The 21,457-nt window shown below is 45.4% G+C and overlaps 1 protein-coding gene across 21 annotated transcripts in view; it reads left to right on the top strand.

Annotated features, from left to right (window-relative positions):
* DST (dystonin) overlaps nt 1-21,457 on the top strand; it is a 530,351-nt gene that overhangs the window by 387,970 nt on the left and 120,924 nt on the right. For all 21 annotated transcript variants that reach the window (XM_018038670.1, XM_018038677.1, XM_018038675.1 and 18 more), the window contains 5 exons: nt 2,082-2,630; nt 6,840-7,016; nt 12,181-12,304; nt 18,390-18,598; nt 19,990-20,307. In XM_018038670.1, coding sequence (XP_017894159.1) covers nt 2,082-2,630; nt 6,840-7,016; nt 12,181-12,304; nt 18,390-18,598; nt 19,990-20,307 — 1,377 coding nt within the window. The remainder of the gene's footprint in view (nt 1-2,081; nt 2,631-6,839; nt 7,017-12,180; nt 12,305-18,389; nt 18,599-19,989; nt 20,308-21,457) is intronic.

Here is a 21,457-nt window from a genome sequence, read left to right as displayed (position 1 = left end):
GAAAAATGTAATGATTTCCTAAAGGAACCTTGTGAGTCAGTTACAGAGGAGTCAGGAAAGGGTAGGAACTCTACCCAAGGAGTGAAAAATACCAGGGTGGGCCAGACACACAGGTGCTGCTCAGGAAACCCTGGTTTTTGGCCACAGTACGACGTTTGCCCTTCTGACCGTTTTACTGCTGAGAAGATGGGAACCTGAGGAACTTCAGAAATTCCTGCTCTCCTGGCAGAGCGGAGAGATGGCCCAGAGGCTCGGGAGCACAGGGCTCTGGGGCTCGCTCTTTGTCTGTGCCACACGTCCCGGGCTCGGTGCTTCCCCACCTGCAGCCTGTCTCCCCTCATCTGTCAGAGGGAAGGACGGACTGGGTGACCTATAGGTATAATTACACCTGTCCAATCTACCGGACAGAGGCGTCCTGTGACTATGACTCACATGGAAGACATCACTTGTGGGAGAAAAGTCGCTGAGAGAGAAGTCCTTGCATATGTCTGCCACGCGGCAGGTGTTTTTACAGGCGGTGGGGACCAGGACTGGTGAGCCTGTTCTCTGCTGATGTCTGGGATCAGACTTTTCAGAACGAGCTGCCCCACAGCTCCTCGGCCCTGTTCATTTGATGGCTGGCGTGATCTTTTCTCAGCCCCTGGGTGCCAGCTCTTTTGTCAGTCATGAGCAGAATGAATCCCATCCTGGTGCTTGCCTGCAGGACTGAGGATGACTGGGCAGGCAGTAACCATCTGCATTCTGTGGGTGCTGGGAGGCCGACTTCCTACTGAGTTGAGTTGGGTATGGGTGGGTGAGTGTGGGGTTGGGGCCCTCCTTCAGGGTTAATAGGATCATCAGAGAAGGGCCAGACAGGGGAGGGAGATTTGTGGCAAGACTTAGGGGAGATGGGGGTTGCCAGGCAAGTATTTGGGGGTAGAGCTGGAGCCAGACAGGAGAGCAGCTGGAGAAAGGGGTCTCAGCGTGTCCGCGGGTGGGGGTGGGTAGAGGTGGAGGCCAGGTGCCTGGTCGGGGCGGGGACAGTCAGGTCCCAGAGGGGGTTTGGAAGTGGTTAGGATCAGACGTCTGGCTTCAAGTAAGTCATCACAAGAAATGCAGAAATGGCCCCAAAGGATTGTTACACATTTTAAAAATTGAAGTATAGTTGATTTACAGTGTTGTGTTAGTTTCTATGGTACAGCAAAGTGATCTAGTTATACGTATGTATACACTTTATACAGTTGTGTCTTTTCCATTATGCTTTTTACCACATTTTAATGGCATGATGGGGTGGATGGAAGAAGCTGCTTATGGCTGGAGAGGAAGGGCTCCTGGCCTCCTGAGGCCTGCGCAGCTGCCCTGAGGGCCCAGGGCGGGTAGCTGTGCACACCTGTGACCCACCTGCCCCTCACCTGTGACCTGCTTTGTGCACCGCCTCCAGGGTGGACTTGGATCCCTGGGTGTGCCAGGCTCTGCGGGCAGTGTTCTTCCTGCGTGGCTTCCTGTGGTCCTTTCAGCGTATCTGTGACTGTGGGGTATTGTCCTCTTTCCGCTTTGGAGGCCGGGCCTCCGCCAGCCCAGGAGCAGCTCCAAGATGCTCCTCTATTGTACATGCTCCTCTGACTTCTCTTGAGCTTCTCCAAATGTGTATTGTTCTTGCTTACTGCTTATCTTCATGGGTTTTTTTTTTTTTGATGCTTTCAAATTATAGATTCTTTTTTCCTATTAAGTATTTTTTTCAAGTTCATTTCGTAAGCAAACATCATACTTCCTTGATCAATAATCTGGTGAAGACGCTCCCCGTCCCTTTAGGGGGCTCGTGAGGAAGGGACCAGCCGACCTAGAGCAGGTGGTGGGTGCTTGTTTTCAAGTTAGAAGAGTAATTTGTGCCGTTCCTCCCCAAACTTATCAAAACGGTACTTGTTCTGTGTGCTTGCCTAAGTCCTTTCCAGAGAAGACTGGAAATCCTAAGATGAGGTGAGCGTGCACCTCCTGTGGGGAAGCTCATCAGTGGAGGAGAGGCGGGGGCAGCGTGGCGGGAGGCGCTGGTGAGCGTTCCGCGCCCGCAGACCCCGCGCCCTGACCCCGCCGCTCTCGCGCAGGCGCAGCACGCGGAGCTCGCGGCGCAGCACCAGGCGGTCCTCGCAGCCACGCAGGCGGCCCAGGCCTTGCTGGAGACGCAGGGCCACCACCTGTGCCCGGAGGAGAAGGAGAAGCTGCAGAGGAACGTGACGGAGCTGAAGGCTCACTTCGAAAGCGCGCTGGCCGCGTCGGAGACGGCGGTGCGCCGGACGCGCTCCCTGCAGGAGGAGCTGCACAAGTTCGACGCCGACTGCGGCGAGTTTGAGCAGTGGCTGCAGCAGGCAGAGCAGGACCTGCAGAACCTGGAGGCCGGCGCCGACGACCTCAGCGGGCTGACGGCCAAGCTCAAGCGGCAGAAGAGCTTCTCGGAAGACGTCATTTCGCACAAGGGGGACTTGAGGTACATCACCATCGCTGGCAACAGAGTGCTGGAGGCAGCCAAGTCGTGCAGCGGGAGAGAGGGAGGCGGCCGGGCTGATCGGGACCAGGTGGACACCTCTGCCGCCCACAGAGAAGTGCAGGGCCGGCTGGACCGCGCCACCGAGCGCTTCAGGTCCCTCTACACGAAGGTAAGTGCAGTGTTGAAAACTGACGTCTGATTGATTTGCAAGGTCATGTTAATTCCTGCTGTACAGCAAAGTGACTCAGTGGTACACGGGCATCCATTCTCTCTGATAGTCTTTCCATTACGGTTCATCACAGACGTTGAATATAGTCCCCAGTCCTATGTTGTTTATCCTCTCTGCCTAAGATAGCTCACCTCTGCTAATCCAGACTCCTAACCTTTCCCTCCCGCGCACCCAGAGGGAGGGAAAGGTTTGGAGTCTGGGATCATGTCTGTGACTCTGTGTCTATGACTCTGCTTTTGTTTCTCAGGCAACTTTGCATCATATTTTAGATCCCGCATACAAGTGATATCATATGGCGTTAGTCTTTCTCTTCCTGACTGACTTCACTGGCCATCTCTAGCTCCATCCATGTTGCTGCAGATGGCATTGTTTCATTCCTTTTCGGGCTGAGTAATATTCCACTGTATACATAGACCACATCTTTATCTGTTGGTCTCTGTCCATGGACACTTACGTAGTTTCCGTGTCTTGGCCATCGTGAATCACACTGCTATGAACATAGTGGTTGGAGTGCTTATCTGGATGTTATGCCCAGGAGTGGTATTGTTAAATTAGGTGGTAGCTCTATTTTTAGTTTTTTGAGGCAACTTCCTACTGTTCTCCATAGTGGCTGCACCAGTTTACATTCCCACCAACAGTGTAGGAGGGTTTCGTTTTCTCCACACCCTCTCCAGCTTTTATTATTTGTAGACTTTTTGATGATGGCCATTATGCCTGGTGCCAGGTGGTAACCTCGTAATATTGATTTGCATTTCGCTTAATATTTAGTGATGTTGAGCATCTTCTCATGTGCCTCTTGGCCATCTGTATGTCTTCTTTGGATAAATGTCTATTTAGTCCTCCCCATTTTTCAATTGGTGTTTGTTTTGTTATTGAGTTACATGAGCAGTCTATATGTTTTAGAGTTCAAGCCCTTGTTGGTTTCATCATTTGCCAGTATTTTCTCTGATTCCATCGGTATTAACTTTGCTTTGTTTATGATTTCATTTTCTGTGCAATAAGGTTATTTCATTTTTAACTTTTTAATCTGTACCTATAGTTTTCACTCTGTCCTGTTAACTTTAGTTTTGGAATTAGAAGCAAGAAATTTGAAAACTGAAGCAGGAAAAATAAGGCATTTTCATCTTGCTTCCATCAGTCCTATTCATCTGCTTTACTTCTACAGTACGTATTTAAAAATTAAGAATGTAAAGTTATTTACTTGGTTCATGTAGTATGGTTTCCAGGCAGCCCTGACTATAAAATTCTGTACTGCCCATTTTGACCAGCAGGTGGTGTGTGTATTTTGGTTCTGAGCAGAGTACTTTGGCAAAGGAGAGAAGGAATGATACAACCATCTGAATGCAGAGTTCCAAAGAATAGCAAGGGGAGATAAGAAAGCCTTCCTCAGTGATCAGTCCAAAGAAATAGAGGAACATAACAGAATGGGAAAGACTAAAGATCTCTTCAAGAAAATTAGAGATACCAAGGGAACATTTCATGCAAAGATGGGCACAATAAAGGACAGAAATGGTATGAACCTAACAGAAGCAGAAGATATTAAGAAGAGCTGGCAAGAATACACAGAACTATACAAAAAAGATCTTCACCACCCAGATAATCACGATGGTGTGATCACTCACCTAGAGCCAGACATCCTGGAATGCAAAGTCAAGTGGGCCTTAGGAAGCATCGCTATGAACAAAGCTAGTGGAGGTGATGGAATTCCAGTTGAGCTATTTCAAATCCTAAAGAATGATGCTGTCAAAGTGCTGCACTCAATATGCCAGCAAGTTCAGAAAACTCAGCAGTGGCCACAGGACTGGAAAAGGTCAGTTTTCATTCCAATCCCAAAGAAAGGCAATGCCAAAGAATGCTCAAACTGCCACACAATTGCACTCATCTCACACGCTAGTAAAGTAATGCTCAAAATTCTTTAAGCCAGGCTTCAACAGTATGTGAACCGTGAACTTCCAGATATTCAAGCTGGATTTAGAAAAGGCAGAGGAACCAGAGATCAAATTGTCAACATCCGCAGGATCATCAAAAAAGCGAGAGAGTTCCAGAAAGACATTACTTCTGCTTTATTGACCTTGCCAAAGCCTTTGACTGTGTGGACTGCAACCAACTGTGGAAAATTCTTTAAGAGATGGGAATACCGTACCACCTAACCTGCCTCCTGAGAAATCTGTATGCAGGTCAAGAAGCAACAGTTAGAACTGGACATGGAACAACAGACTGGTTCCAAATAGGAAAATCAGTACACCAAGGCTGTATTTTGTCACCCTGCTTATTTAACTTATATGCAGAGTACATCATGAGAAATGCTGGGCTGGAAGAAGCACAAGCTGGAATCAAGATTGCCGGGAGAAATAGCAATAACCTCAGATATGCAGATGACACCACCTTTATGGCCAAAAGCACAGAAGAACTAAAGAGGCTCTTGATGAAAGTGAAAGAGGAGAGTGAAAAATTTGGCTTAAAGCTCAGCATTCAGAAAACTAAAATCATGGCATCTGGTCCCATGACTTCATGTCAGATAGATGAGGAAACAATGGAAACAGTGAGAGACTTTATTTTTGGGGCTCCAACATCAGTGCAGATGGTGACTGCAGCCATGAAATTAAAAGACGCTTGTTCCTCGGAAGAAAAGTTATGGCCAACCTGCTGCTGCTGCTGCTGCTGCTGCTGCTAAGTCGCTTCAGTCGTGTCCGACTGTGTGTTAACCCATAGACGACAGCCCACCAGGCTCCTCTGTCCCTGGGATTCTCCAGGCAAGAACACTGGAGTGGGTTGCCCTTCTCAAGTGCATGAAAGTGAAAAGTGAAAGTGAAGTGGCTCAGTTGTGTGCGACCCTCAGCAAGCCCGTGGACTGCAGCCTTCCAGGTTCCTCCGCCCATGGGATTTTCCAGGCAAGAGTACTGGAGTGGGGTGCCATTGCCTTCTCCGTATGACCAACCTAGATAACATATTAAAAAGCAGAGACATTACTTTGCCAACAAAGGTCCGTCTAGTCAAAGCTATAGTTTTTCCAGTAGTCACATATGGATGTGAGATTTGAACCATAAAAAAAGTTGAGCGCCGAGAATTGATGCTTTTGAAGTGTGGTGTTGGAGAAAATTCTTCCGAGTCCCTTGGACTGCAAGGAGATCTAACCAGTCCATCCTAAAGGAGATCAGTCCTGGGTGTTCATTGGAAGAACTAAAGCTGAAGCTGAAACTCTAATACTTTGGCCACTTGATGCAAAGAGCTGACTCATTTGAAAAGACCCTGATGCTGGGAAAGATTGAAGGTGGGAGAAGAAGGGGACGACAGAGGATGAGATGTTTGGATGGCATCACCGACTCAGTGGACATGAGTTTGAGTAAACTCCCGGAGTTGGTGATGGACAGGGAGGCCTGGCATGCTGCAGTCCATCGGGTGGGAAAGAGTCAAACACGACTGAGCAAATGAAATATAAACTGTAACTATAGAGTACTTTGCAGCCTCAAACTTGAGAAAGGAATCTTCATCTGTTAAAATTCGCTTCACAAGTGTTTGCTTTACACATATATTTGATTAGTATTATTTTAATACTGAGTGGCTAAGAGACAGTTTCCATTTCTATTATTCTGTGGACCAGTAAGAGAATTTTGTTTAAAAACAGCGAAAGAAATAAAAAGAGAAAACATGTCCCAGTCGAGAGTATAAGCTGAACGGGCTGACCAGGCTGCCCCCATGGCTTGCGGAGCATCGTTGGCTGTTGGCCTTTTCTTTCTCCTGGTCTGGGTTCTTCCCTCCTCGTGTTGATCAGTCTTGTGCAGCATAGAGAAGTGATCCATGAAGCACGGAGACCATCCCTCTGTCTGATGTACACTCTACGCCTGGTGTGTCAACTCCGTGAGACGAGCCCCTCTGATGACTGACACCTAGGGTCTTCAGTCTGGCTGAAGACTCAACCCTGAATGATTTTGAACTGGCATAAATGTAATCTGTCTCCTCATGTTTATGGTGACTTTCTGATTGCTTAGAGGAAGCATCTTCATATAAAGGAGAAACTCTTTGCTCTGCAGGTTTTGCTCACTGTGGTTGAAGTCTGGTGTCTTACAGGTGGCGTGACTCCTAGGTCCTGAAGATTGTGTACAGAAGTAGCAGATTTTGATTCCCACTCTTCCTTTGTTTGATTCTCAGTGCAATGTCCTCGGGAATAACCTCAAAGACCTGGTGGATAAATACCAGCACTACGAGGACGCCTCGTGCGGGCTTCTTTCTGGGCTCCAGGCCTGCGAGGCCACAGCCAGCAGACACTTATCCGAGCCCATTGCCGTGGACCCTAAAAACCTGCAGCGGCAGCTGGAAGAGATGAAGGTAAGAGAAACGAGAGGGAGGGAGAGATCCAGCCCCGTGGTAGTCCCACAGGAAACCTTGCTTTCCCCCGACTTGGGTGATCCTGCCCGCAGGGCAAGGGGAGAGGGTCTAGGCAGGTGTGCGTGTCCCTCCGCGGGCCTCCTGACTTGATCTTCCCATGTCTGTCCATTTCTCTTTCTTCTGCTCTGGTTTAGCTGGTCTGACACTGCTGTCATGGTTTATGTCCCCCACCTCCTCCTGCCCAGACACAGCTTATACTCCAGTCCTGCCTGGACCAGCTGTGGTCTGCTCTGACTTGTTTTGTTTGCCATCTTTCTCCTTCGTCGGCTCTGAGGTCTGCAGGACTGACCCTTGGTCTGCTTTGCTCACTGCTGCGTGCTGGGGCCCCCGTGGGTCCTCGATGAGCATCCACGAGTGGATGGGGGCCAGGGGACAGTCACTGTCACACTCCACATGGCCTCCTGTTGAGTTGCCCCCTGATTCACAGAGGTGCACACTTCAGTTGTCACCTCGCCCGCTTCTCGGAGAAGCCGCCTGCCCTTCTGAATGTGCAGGGTTGCTGGGGGACTGTGTAATTGTGGGGTCTCAGCCACACCCCCAGTGGCCCAGAGAGTCCAGCCCATTTCGTACATTTCAGGTATATTTTCAAATCCGCATGTAAGGGGAGAGAACTTTTGAAAAATGTTCTTCTCCTTTCATGCGACCAGTAACTCTGATTTTGAGGGATGTCCCTGGTGGTCCAGTGGTCAAGATTTCATGCTTCCACTGCTGGAGGCACAGGTGGATGGCAGGCCAGGAGACTAGCATCCCACACGCCAGGCCATGAGGCCTAAAGAGGAAGAAAATTTGAGTTTGTAAGTTTCATTTCTTAAACCTATTCTGTGTTTCCTGCTAGCAGGTGAATAGCAGTAGATTATTCTCAGCTTGATAGAAAGTGAGCATTGGTGCCAGTGAAACCACCGTCCTTCAGATTTGGTTGCATCTGTTCGTTACAGAGTCGGAAATCACTGTGCTGTTAACGCGAGAAGCAGGTCCTCTACTGACTTTACTGACCATTAGGTATTGCGTGAGGCCAGTGTCTTCTGGCAGGAGGAGTGCTGTGTCGTTCCCTGGGGTAAAGTGTGGCAGCTTAAAGCTAAGCAGAGACGGGAGGGCCTGGGGCTAGAGGGCAGGCCCTGTGACTTCCCCGGAAGGGGCTGACCCAGCGCTACCTGTGGCCCGAGCCAGGCCAGCCCCACAGGATGTAGCTTCCCCACGTCAGGAGTAACACTCTCGGTCCTGAGGCTCGTGTGCGTGTGTGTGTGTGTGTGTGTGTGTGTGTGTGTGTGTGTGTGTTTCTCTCTTGCCCACAAGCCCGAGAACAGATCCATCAAAATGAAGGTTTCAGTCCCCGCTGGATGACAGGTCCAAGGACAGTGTATGCTGGCAGAGGAGATGTTGTGACTTAAAGGCCATTATTTTAATAGGAAATGTCAGGAGCTGATGGTTATTAAGATTGCCGGTATTTCATTTAATAAGGAAGTTAGGTATTTTTAGCATTGGAAACTATATGAAACAGAAATACATTTTTAGTTAGGTCTGTACTAACAAACTGATTACATCCTGTATAAAAGTAGTGTTAATATAACTAAAGGGAAAAAAAGTGAAGTGAACGCTATGGCGTTTTAATGAAATAGAAACGTGGATTAATTCTAAAACCTGAAGACTCCTTGGTTCGTACAGAGGAAGAAGACTCCTCTTACGGCAGCCAAAGAAGTAGAGAGAGAGAGGAATGTCTCCAATGAGAACGAATTCCAATTAAGCCACAGCATCATTTTAGAAATTAATTGTGTGATTAAGAGTTTCTCCTGGCACGTGGCGATGTCTTCCTCACCGGTGATCTCAACAGGTAGTGAGGATGCGTTTTCATGAGGACTAAGGCGTCTCCCTTTCTTGCCTTTTACCAACAACATCTTGCAATCATTTGTCTTTTAACAGTAATACAGACACCTGACTACTACAAAATAATCAGTCTTTTCTACGTTTTCAATACTAACTTCTACTGACATTCTGTTGTATGATGAATACGATTTGGGGCAGCCAGTGGGTTCATTTGAAATCTTTTAGGCCAATAGCACACTGTTAGTAGTGTTATTTTTCAAATCACCATTGGCTGTCCTGTAGGTAGTCTGATACCGCTGGCCTAGAATGCTGCTTTTCAAAGTCAGTGGACAAAATGAGATTTTTAATTCCACATGAAGCACAGAAAGGCAAAGGACCCAGGTAGAGGCCTGGGTTTGGAGCCAGGCATGGGGCCGTGTCCCATGGATGGCGTCGACCTTCCCAGCTTGGTCTGATCTCGGGAAGGGTGATGAGTGCACGGAGACTTTTGTGAGCTGGACAGGTGCCCGTGGCTTTGTAAACTTCACCCTTTTCTGGGCCAGGCTGGAAGCCAAGATCGTCATCCTGCGTTGTTCCCTGTCACGGATGCTGCTTTCGTGTCTTAATTTAATCGAAGTCCATTAAAGCAGTATATGGCGCCCATTGGATGCTTCAGTTCGCAGTTTTGTGGCATTATGAACTACTACCGTGGCTAAATCAAAAGCTGGTAACATGTTGTTTAGCCACTAAGTCAGGTCCAACTCTTTGTGACCCCAGCAACTGCAGCCTGCCAGGCGGCTCTGTCCTTCACGGTCTGCTGTCTGAGAGGCTCTCAAAGTATTCTCCAGCACCACAGTTCAAAAGCATCAATTCTTAGGCACTCAGCCTTCTTTATGATCCAGTTCTCACATCCATATGTGACTATTGGAAAAGCCATAGCTTTCACCTTATGGACCTTTGACAGCAAAGTGATGTCTCTGCTTTTTAATACACTGTCTAGGTTTGTCATAGCTACTTTTCTGAGAAGCAAGAAATGCTTGCTTGCATTAAGAAATTAAATGCTTACTTTAATTTCATGGCTGCAGTCACCATCCAGAGTGATTTTGGAGCCCAGGAAAATAAAACCTGTCACTGTTTCTACTTTTCCCCCTTCTATTTGCCATAAAGTGATAGGACCTACCTTGCTAGGGACTGAAACCTATTGACTGTCTTGAACATAATTATGAAGAGAAAAGGTGTGGATGTTTTGAAGAGAAAGGTAAAGAAGAGATGCTTTTTTGTAATCTGTTTTTCAAGTTTTAGGATGGTCGGTAGGGCCATCGTTGGTATAGGATATTTTTATAAAACCATGATCACTTTTTCATAAATTCGTTCATTAAGAGACATTTATATGCTAGGTCAGCTATTAGGTTTTGTGAAGACACAAGGTGTTAAAACCCTGTCTCTGACTTTGGGGAACTCACATTCTAAAGAATACTCTTTTTGGAGGTACCTTCAAACTTGCTTCATTTCCTGTTAACCTGTGTGAGGTGAATAAGCTGTCTGTGTGGCTTAGACTTCAGTCCATTTTAGGTGAAGTTCCTGTTTTGAGAAATTTCTTACCGTTAATGGCAACTAAACCTGTGGAAGAATTTCCCAAAATGACCCTTTGGATGCGGGTTCTTAGATCACCTGTAGGATCTGGTACTCAGATCACAGGTCCCAAGCTGGCCCTTCTTTGTTGAACCTTTGGACATAGGTGCAGCAACTTGTGTATTATCACAGCTTCTTGGATATTGGAGTTAATTGAGGAGATTTTTGCCATCGGCTTTAGGCATTTGATTTTTGTTGTTGTTGTTGGAGGCTAAAATAGAGGAGGAGCTTTTAAAACCTTACACCTTATATCTTCATTTGTTTGCTTATTCATTTACTCATTTATTCCAGAAACTTCCATCAGTGCTATGTGACCAGCGCTGGGTGGGGCAGTAGTACCGGAACTTGGATAGTATCAATTCCTAGTTCATGCGGAGCTTCCAGTTTGATAGAAGAGACAGATCAATGCAGTGACATTCACAGGGCAAATCTGGGAGCTCCTCGGGGCCGTGTCCCAGGCTGGGGTGGGAAGAGACAGGGAGGCCCCCAGGCTGAATGTTCAAGGTTAAGCGCCAAGCTCAGGGCGGCCTGCCAGGGTCAGGGCGGCCTGCCGAGGTCAGTGCAGCCTGCCAGGGTCAGTGCGTAGAGATGCTGGGGCCTTGAGTCCAGGAAGAGCGAATCTTTGAGGGATAGCTGTGTCGTGGGCCACACCTGGGACCGGAGGTGGATAAAGATGAAACTGAAGATAGCACTAAGGAATAGATTTCCGTGGGCCATGGACAGAAAGTTCCAGTACCCCCCTTATTCTGAAGCATGAGGAACCCACGAACGATTTTCAGAGCTGAGTCATGAAGCCGGGTGCGTGTCTTCCATCAAACGCACTGGGGACTGTATCGGGGGAGAGACTGGAGGGAGAGCATGTGGTTAGGAGGCTTTTTCCAGTGAAGTGAGAGATCCTCCTCCTGTGGTTCAAAAATATAGAGCAGGAGCCGAGTTTAAACAAAGGTGAAGCAGCTGAAATCGTCAGGGCTTGCTGCCTGGTTTGCAGGTGGGAAGGAGCGGGGAGGCACCACCTGGGGGCCGTGCAGCCCGGGAGGAGGCCCGCAGCCACCCCTTCCCCAGACCCGGCCCAGCCCACCCCACGGGAGTCCTCCCCGCCCAGCTTTCCTTGCTCATCTTTGGCACTCGCCACTTCCTGCCTTAGACCAGAGGATCCAGTGGCTGAGCTTTGTATCTGTGTGATCTTTGTATCTTTCAGAATACAGCAAGCTTTTTTGAAATTGGTTCGATGTTAAATAACTTCTGTTTCATTGATGGAAATGAATATGACTCAGCATTGAATTAGGATGTGCTGAGAACCCTTAACTATCTCCTTACCTGGAGTCTGAAATGTCCCCAGAGGGTTTTTGTTGTTTGTTTCTCGTTTATCTTTGTTTTCTGGAGGTTTTGGGGAACTCGGCCTGAGGGTGGAGTGTCTGAGGATCAGGAATGAGGCTGTTTATCGTGAGCAGATGCTGAGGGTTTGTTCCAGGACTGAATCTGGATGATCCCACGTGGCTGCTGGTTCCGAGTGCCGCTTTATACCTGGCCTGATGCTCAGAGTTCTGGTGTCAGTTTCTGCTGATGGCAAATCTCTGGCCGATTTCGCTTTGTTTTACTGTGCACCCTTTTTTCATGCTGCAAATCTGTTATTCAGTCCTACTGAGTGTAATTGAGGCATTTGATTCTCCAGGCTCTGCAGGGACAGATATCAAGTCAGCAGGTGGCTGTAGAGAAACTGAAGAAAACAGCTGAGGTGTTGTTAGACACCAGGGCGTCTCTCCTTCCTGCCAAGAATGACATCCAGAAAACGCTGGGTAAGTAAGTGTGCGATGTCCTCGCGTCTGGTCTCGTGGGCGTGCCCTAAACCAAGGTCTAGTAGGCTCAGAGGCGTCGCTCCCTCCTACATCCCGTGGCTCTCACTCTGGAACAGCTCCTCCCAGTGTTGAGCGAAGCCCCGCTCTCCGTGGCAGGTGTGTTAGCGTCTTGGGAGTGGGGACTGGTTGTGTGGTTTGAAAAGAACATACTTAAGTTTTAATTTAGACAATATAGCAAAACTTTTAAAAAACTTTTATAGTTGATTAACAGTATTTTGTTAGTTTAAGGGGTACAGCAAGATGATTGAGTTACACATGTATCTATACTCTTTTTCAAATTCTTTTCTCATAGGTTAGTTATTACAGAATACCGAGTGGAGTTCCCAGGGCTGTACAGCAGGTCCATGTGACTGTGTACTTTCTCTACGGCAGTGCGTACTTTCTTGATCCCAAACTCAGTTTATTCCAGCCCTTAGCATTTCCCATTTAGTGACGTTTGTATTGTATGTCTGAGTCTGTTTCTGTTTTGTGAATAAGTTCATTCGTGTCAGTATTTTCAGGTTCCGCATATAAATGATATCATGTATTTGCCACTGTCCGTCTGACTTGGCTCACTGTGATAATCTCTAGGTCCATCCAGGCTGGTGCAAATGTTCTTTTTATGGCTGAGTAATCTTCCATCATATGTGTGTATTGATGCTATGTCTTCTTTAGCTGTTCATCTGATGATGGACGTTTAGGTTGTCCCCATGTTTCGGCTAACATAAGTAGTCCTGCTCTGCACATTGGGGTGCATGTACCTTTTCAAATTATGGTTTTCTCTGGATATATACTCAGGAATGGGATTGTTGGGTCATACAGTAACTCTATTTTTAGTTTTTTTGAGGAACTATTCTCCCCAGTGACTGCACCAAATTATATTTCCACCAACAATGTATGAGGGTTTCCTTTTCTCCACGCCCTTGCCAGTGTTTTATTGTTTGTGGACCTTTTGGTGATAACCATTCTGACCAGTGTGAGGTGATAACTTCATTGTAGTTTTGATTTATATTTCTCTAATAATTAGTGACATTGAGCATCTTTTCATGTGATTTTTGGCCATCTGTATGTCTTCTTTAGGGGAATGTCTATTTAGATCTGCCCATTTTTTTATTGAGTTGCTGTTTTTCTGATATTGAGCTGCATAAACTGTGTATTTTGGAGATGAATCCCTTGTCAGTTGCTTCATTTGCAAATACTTCGTCCAGTTCTGTGGGTTGTCTTTTTGCTTTGTTGATGGTTTCCTTTGCTGTGCAAAAGCTTTTAAGTTTAATTAGGTTCCATTTGTTTATTTTTGTTTTGTTTCTGTTACTGTAGGAGGTGGATCCAAAAAGACACTGTTGCGATTTATTTCACAGGCTCTGCCTGTGTTTTCTTCTTAGGGTTTTATTGTATCCAGCCTCACATTTAGGTTTTTTTAAAAAATTCTATTTTATATTTTAGTTGATTAAAAAAGAAATAATGTGCAGTAATCAGAGAAAGTAGACCCCAGCAAGATTCTTTTGGTTGTTGGGATTGGGCTGAGCCAGATTTTCAACCTATGGCCAGGAGCAGAAGCTTGAGAAGTCTTGTCAGAGTGGGGGCTCAGTGATATGAGGTTGAAATGTTCCCGCTTCTCTCCTGGGGTCTTTCGTGGTCCTGGAAACTCTGTTCAGTTGCAGTGATCCTCGTGCATCCTCTCACAGTAGATGGTGACTTTCTTGAGGACAGAGCTGTTATGCTACCCTTGGTATCTACTCACAGTGTTTAGTTTACCTGCACAGTAGATTATCGGTTAATGTCACTTATTGTCACTGTATTTTTTGTTTTGACTTTGCTGCTTTTCCTGTATTTAATGTGTTGTTTGACATTATTAAGTATTTCTTGGTGTGAAAATTTCTTGGTGTTCAAGGTGGATTTAGAAAAGGTAGAGGAACCAGAGATCAAATTGCCAACATCCTTTGGATCATAGAAAAAAACAAGAGAATTCCAGAAAAACATTTTTGCTTTATTGACTACACCAAAGCCTTTAACCGTGTGGATCACAACAAAATGTGGAAAATTCTTCAAGAGATGGGAATACCAGACACCTGACCTGCTTCCTGAGAAATCTGTATGCAAGTCAAGAAGCAACAGTTAGAATTGGACCTGGAACAACAGACTGGTTCTAAATAGGGAAAGGAGTATGTCGAGGCTGTATATTGTCACCCTGCTTACTTAACTTATATGCAGTGGGCATCATGTGAAATGCCAGGCTGGATGAAGCACAAGCTGGAATCAGGATTGCAGGGAGAAATATTAATAACCTCAGATTTGCAGATGACACCACACTTATGGCAGAAAGTGAAAAACTAAAGAGCTTCCTGATGAAAGTGAAAGAGGAGAGTGAAAAAGTTGGCTTAAAACTCAGCATTCAGAAAACTAAGATCATGGCATCTGGTCCTATCACTTCATGGCAAATAGATGGTGAAACAATGGAAACAGTGACAGACTTTATTTTAAGGGGCTCCAAAATCACTCCAGATGGTGACTGCAGCCATAAAATTAAAAGATGCTTGCTCCTTGGAAGAAAAGCTATGACCAACCTGGACAGCATATTAAAAAGCAGAGACATTACTTTGCCAACAAAGGTCCGTCTAGTCAAAGCTGTAGTTTTTCCAGTAGTCATGTATGGATGTGAGAGTTGGACCATAAAGAAAGCCGAGTGCTGAAGAATTGATGCTTTTGAACTGTGGTGTAGGAGAAGACTCTTGAGAGTCCCTTGGGCTGCAAAGAGATCAAACCAGTCCATCCTAAAGGAAATCAGTCCTGGATATTCATTGGAAGGACTGATTCTGAAGCCAAAGCTCCAATGTTTTGGTCACCTGATGCGAAAAACTGACTCATTGGAAAAGACCCTGATGCTGGGAAAGATTGAAGGCAGGAGGAGAAGGGGATGACAGAGGATGAGATGGTTGGATGGCATCACCGACTCAATGGCCATGAGTTTGAGCAAGCTCTGGGAGTTGGTGATGGACAGGGAAGCCTGGCATGTTGCAGTCCACGGAGCTGCAGTGTCGGACACAACTGAGCAACTGAACTGAACTGGTGTGAAATAAAAATCCTAACACAGCAAGTGATTAACAGACCTTTCACTGCAACAGAGCTGGCATTAAAATATGAGTTGAAATTTTAGGTAAAGAGAAGGATGAAGCTTTGCTCTGCTAAAATCACTCTGTCTACTTAATATTCTCTATACAGGAATGGAATCTAAAAAACAGTGGGAGTGTGTATGTGTTAGTCACCCACTAGGGAAGCCCAGTATATACATATATATATATACGTATATGTATGGAAAACTAATAAACTTTGCTGTACTGTGGAAAGTAACATAACATTGTAAATCAACTATACTGCAATAAAAAAGAATTTAAAAAATAAAACCACTCTGTAGAAGAGACACCTTTTTTGTTTTTACAGACATTCAGAATCTTAAAAAAAAAATTTTTTTTTCAGATGACTTATTGCCAGCTGTATACAATATGCTTCTTCTAACTTATAAGAAAAAATGCTTCATCTTATTTATGATTTTGTATTTAAAGAAGCAAGAACCCTGGAGGCAAAATATCAGTAATAATGACCATAACGTCTGCATCGTTTCAAGAAAATGTGAAAGAAATATATGAAATTTTATACTTTTTCTGTTACAGTATTTCTTTCATGGATTTAAACAATGCTGTAGTGCAGTTTCTTTTTTTATCAGCTTTTAAAATTGCAGTATAGTTGAATTGCGGTGTGTTAATTTCTGCTGTACAGCAGTGGTTCAGTTGTACCTGAATATGCATTCTTTTATAATGTTCTTTTCCTTTGTGGTTTGTCACAGGATATTGAGCACAGTTCCCTGTGCCATGCAGTAGGACCTTGCTGTTTATCCATCCTGTGTACAAAAGCTTATGCCTGCTAACCGCCCCCGACTCCATCCTCCCCGACCCCCACTCACTTGGTTGCCACCAGTTTGTTCTCAAGAGACAGTCGCAATCTCCTGATCACACATTTTGTCGTGTACTTTTCAGCATGTGTATATAGATACTCAGAGATGCATGTGTATTTATAAATTTCAGATGTTACTATCTTAACATATTATGTGCATTATGGTTATAAGACACAGAAAATGTAATATGTTAAAGTATAAGATCAAAATATGAGTGGGAGTTACAACATGTTGCTCCTCTGTCCCAGGCACTGGTTACTTTGGTGTTGGAAGGACTTGGGTACAGGGACTTGGGGGAGAAAAAAGACTCTTATGTGTAATTCTGTGACTTGAAGAAGTACTTTGACATTTTCCCCATTGTTAAGTGTACATGATTCACTTGCATTTGTTTAAAAATATGTGTTACATTATTTAACATATGTTACATTAAGAGTGAAACTTCTCTCTGGCATAGTTTTCTAGGAATATGTGAAAGTATATTTAAGATATAAGGAATTTCTCTAAGATATAGTTGACTTCTAAGAGAACCAGCCACTTTAAAAAGTAACATTCTAAAAGTAAATTTTGTACATTTTTCTAGCATAATTTTTAGTTACTAAAATTAAGAATTTAGTGATAATATTTTATTACTAAGTCCCAAAGTAAACTATGCATTGATTAAAAAAATTTTTAATTGACATATAGTTGATTTACAATGTTGTGTGTGCTAAGTTTATTAAAATAGTGACCTTACTTGGGAAATCACTTCCCACGGCTAAACAGACAGGATGGTGCCCTGGGGAAGCTGCCCATGTGAGAAACGGCTCACCTGCCAGTTGTGGCCTGCAGTTCGGGTGACCTGCTCTGTGACTTTCACAGAATCAGAGCTTGAACCTGCTCCTGTCTGCCCTGGGTGCCTTGGTGCATACCAAAGACTGTGCCCTCCCCATCCCCTTCCCAGGGCCTTCTTAGTGTTTTCATAAAAGGAGCATGACTGACTCATTCATCCCGGCTTGACCTCTCAGTCAGGTGAAAACTTGTCAAGCTGTTTTCTCATGATGTAATATTAGAGCAAAGAAAAATTATACGGAATATGTTCTGTGGGCCAAACATAAGAATATAAGGTCACTATAGTGTATCAGATGATGGCATTCAGAAATCATTACAATTTTTTGCAGATTCTTGGACAGTAAGTGATAATTGATGATTGTTTTCCAGAGACACAGGTTGTGGGGAGGAAAGGAGAGAGGAATACAGTAAAAACCATTGTTCTTTGAATTTCTCATTGGTCTGCAATATAGAATATAGGATGTTAAAATGTAGAGCTTTATTTACAAATGAAAACTAACCAGAAAGTATTTTTTTTTAAGCATCTCAAGTCTTCAGAATGGAAACTAATCTCATCTGATAGCTCAGCCTGTTAATTCTTTTTTTTCTTCCCTTTTGGTCTGCTGTTAAATTTATCAAAGAAATTCAGTGTTAACCTTAGAAGTGTAATCTCAGCCTCTTTCATTTAATGTGGATTTTCGTTGTTGTCTGTTTTCTGTTAACATCTGCCTTTGCCACCTTCTATGCATTTGAATACTTTGCTGAGGACGCAAAGGGTGACAGAGCCTAAATGTGTATGTGTGTGTGTGAGAGACAGCAAGAGAGACAAGAGATTGAAATGAATTTTTTTGTGTAAAGGTGAATTCTGAATAAATCCTTGGAAGTGTGTGTTTTCCCTTGGAATTGGCTCTGTGCAGCCGTTGCCTTCCCCACGTAGTTATGAGGTGTGGCTACTGTGAAATGTCACATTGAGAAACCACCACAACTCGTTCATTTCTGTGGGACAGTTCAAATGTTTCCACATCCCCAAATCTCTTTTCAAATCCAGATGATATACACTCATATACACTAGTCAAACATCCCCAGCTTTTTATTTTCCACTGGGATCTTCTGCTTTCTGTTTCCAGGTTTGGTTGGTGCTCTGATGGTGCAAATATGAATTTGCTACTTAAATCTTTTCTTCTTCTTCCAGTTCTAGTGTGGGATTTTGTGATTCTCCTTAGCATATTCTGGAAAGGAATGGGGCAGAGAGCTCTTAGTGGTTGACGTTCCCTGATTCTTTTGGACCAGATGACATTGTCGGGAGGTACGATGACCTGTCCGCGTCTGTCAGTGAGCGGAACGAGAAGCTGCAGATGACGCTGACCCGCTCGCTGAGCGTGCAGGACGGCCTGGACGAGATGCTGCTCTGGATGGCGGGGGTGGAGCGCTGCCTGCAGGAGCCGTGCCAGCTGCCCTTGAGTTCCACCGCGCTGCAGGATGTCATCAGTAAAAGCATCGTAAGTGACTTCAAACAAGTAGACCGCTATTCAGTGGGGAAAAACAGTATCTCAGGTTATTTAAAAAGTGTGGATGCTTTCATGCTCTGCCCGTCTCAAAGCCTTTCACTCATCCTCACTACACGTTTTCATCCCTAAAATTAATATATCCGGGATTTCCCATGTGCAGACATAGAATCTATATATAAAGTGTTAGTGTACCATTATTTGCTCTTATATATATATATCCTTCTCAACATATAGTCTTGAGTTGTAAGCCTCATTCTAGAGGGCAGAAAGCACAACCCTCTAATTTTCTTTAGGGAAAAACAGACTTATTTTTCCTGGGAACTTGAACCTGTATAATGTTGGGTTCTCTGGCTAAAACAGCACTTGATATTGGGTGTATTCAAAATAATTGTAGGAAAGTTACTAAGAGGGTAGATCTTAAAAGTTTTTATCATAACAAAAAAAATTGTAGCTAGGTGTGGTGACGGACGTTTCCTAGACTTATTGTGGTGATCATTTAGCGATATTTCCAACTATCGAATCTTCGTGTTATTTGCGCATGTGTCTGGCTCTTTGAGACCCATTGGATTGGAGCCCACCAGGCTCCTCTGTCCATGGGAGTTTTCAGACAAGAATGCTGGGTTGCCATTTCCTTCTCCAGGGTGTCTTCCTGACCCAGGGATTGAACCCACATCTCCCGTGACTCCTGCACTGCAGGCGGATTCTTTAGCTGCTGGGGCATCGGGGGAGCCCCATTATGTTGTCCAGCTGAAACTGACTTACTGTTTAACATTATGGTAACATAATGTCATATATATATATGTCAGTTATATCTCAGTTAAAAATTATATTGAAAAAGTGTAATGCTGCTCCAAAGATGGGTAGATTTAAGATGAATTTAAGGCATAAAGAGATGTTTCCTGAGTGTAGCAGCGTGGAAAGTAGTGCCTGCACAGTCACGTGTGCGAAGGAGCCCAGGGGCTGCTTGTGCCTTTCCTGAGCGTTGCTCGTGGTAGAGGGCATCTTACACGCCGGGCCCTGTTTGTTCACCCGGCTTCAGCCTGCTGCCCAGGAGTTAATCAGATCAGTCTTGTCTGGCCTTCGGAAACCCAGCAGCGTGGCTAATCCCTGGGCTGCCGGAGATCCCGGGGTCGCAGAGTGGCAGCCACCTGCCGCGTCTCCAGGGCAGCCGGCCAGCTGCCTGCAGGCTCCGTGGTTGGCCGGGGCGGGCCTGGGGGTGGGGTGGGCTGGGTCTGGGGGACCCCCTCAGTTGGTCTGTCACTCCCATTAGCTTCCTTAGTCACAGGTGGCTCAAGCTTCTGTTGTTACGAATAGTAATCTTCACAATTCTGTGACATTGTAAACATCAGTCTGTGACGCACGTGGTCTCTGGTTCATTTCAGATGCTGGAGCAGGACATTGCAGGGCGGCAGAGCAGCATAAACGCCATGAATGAGAAAGTGAAGAGGTTCACGGAAACCACCGACCCGTCCACCGCGTCCTCACTACAGGCCCGCATGAAGGACTTAGCCTTCCGGTTTTCAGAAGCAAGTCACAAACACAAAGAAAAACTTGCCCAAATGGAGAAGCTCAAGACCAAAGTGGAGCGGTTTGAGAACCTCTCCGAAAAGCTCCAGACGTTCTTAGAAGCCAAAACCCAGGCTCTCACTGAGGCAGATGTACCTGGGAAAGATGTTACTGAGCTGTCTCAGTTTATGCAGGTATGTCTTCTGTGGAACTCACAAGGCTGATCAGGTATATCAGCAGCCAAGACAAACTCATACATTTACGGACAGAATTAATGATTAACAGGCATCATTTAAATTGCTGATGGATTGGAAAAGATCCGTGCTTTTCTCCTTTCAAAACTTTAGAGCCCATCTCCTCCTTGAGGCCTCTGCTCATTGCCCAGAAGTGAACCCCATCTCTCATTTTCTGTATATCATAGATACTGCTACTGCTGCTAAGTCGCTTCAGTCATGTCCGACTCTGTGTGACCCCAGAGACAGCAGCCCACCAGGCTCCCCCGTCCCTGGGATCCTCCAGGCAAGAACACTGGAGTGGGTTGCCATTTCCTTCCTATTCCAGAACTCAGATTAGAACGTAGAGTGCATTTTTAAATTAAAGTTTACCATGTTCTCTTTCAGACAGCCTACCTGCATGTTGGTTTACACTTAGATCATAGGCAGGATCGTTCTGTGACATTCTGAGTAGGGTCGTTTGCGTCCATACCTGCAACTTGGTGGAGTGCCCTTTGAAGATCTGGCAACATCCTATATATTTTTTTATTTTTCTTACTGAAGTCTAGTTGATTTACAGTGTTGTGTTAATTTCTGCTGGACAGCAAACTTAGTCAGTTGTGTGTGTGTGTGTATGTATTGTTGTTGTTCAGCCACCCAGTCAGATCTGACTCTTTGCAGCCCCATGACTACAGCATGCCAGGCCTCCCTGTCCCTCACCATCTCCCAAAGTATGCCCAAGTTTATGTCCATTGCATGAGTGATGCCATCCAGCCATCTCGTCCTCTGATGCCCTCTTCCCCTTCTGCCCTCAATCTGTCCCAGCATCAGGGACTTTTCCAGTGAGTCAGCTGTTCGCATCAGATGACCAAAATACGGGAGCTTCAACTTGAGCATCAATCCTTCCAACGAGTGTTCAAGGTTGATCTCCCTTAAGATTGACTGGTTTGATCTTGCAGCCGAAGAGAAATTCAGTCGTCTTCTCCAGCACCATAGTTCAAAGGCATCAATTCTTTGGAGCTCTGACTTCTTTATGATCCAGCTCTCACAACTGTACATGACCACTGGGAAGACCAAAGCCTTGACTATACAGACCTTTTTGGCAGAGTAATGTCTCGGCTTTCCAGTACAC

This window comes from Capra hircus, chromosome 23 (assembly GCF_001704415.2).
Source record: "Capra hircus breed San Clemente chromosome 23, ASM170441v1, whole genome shotgun sequence".
Taxonomy (NCBI): domain Eukaryota; kingdom Metazoa; phylum Chordata; class Mammalia; order Artiodactyla; family Bovidae; genus Capra; species Capra hircus.
This window is presented reverse-complemented; position numbering and strand designations above follow the sequence as displayed.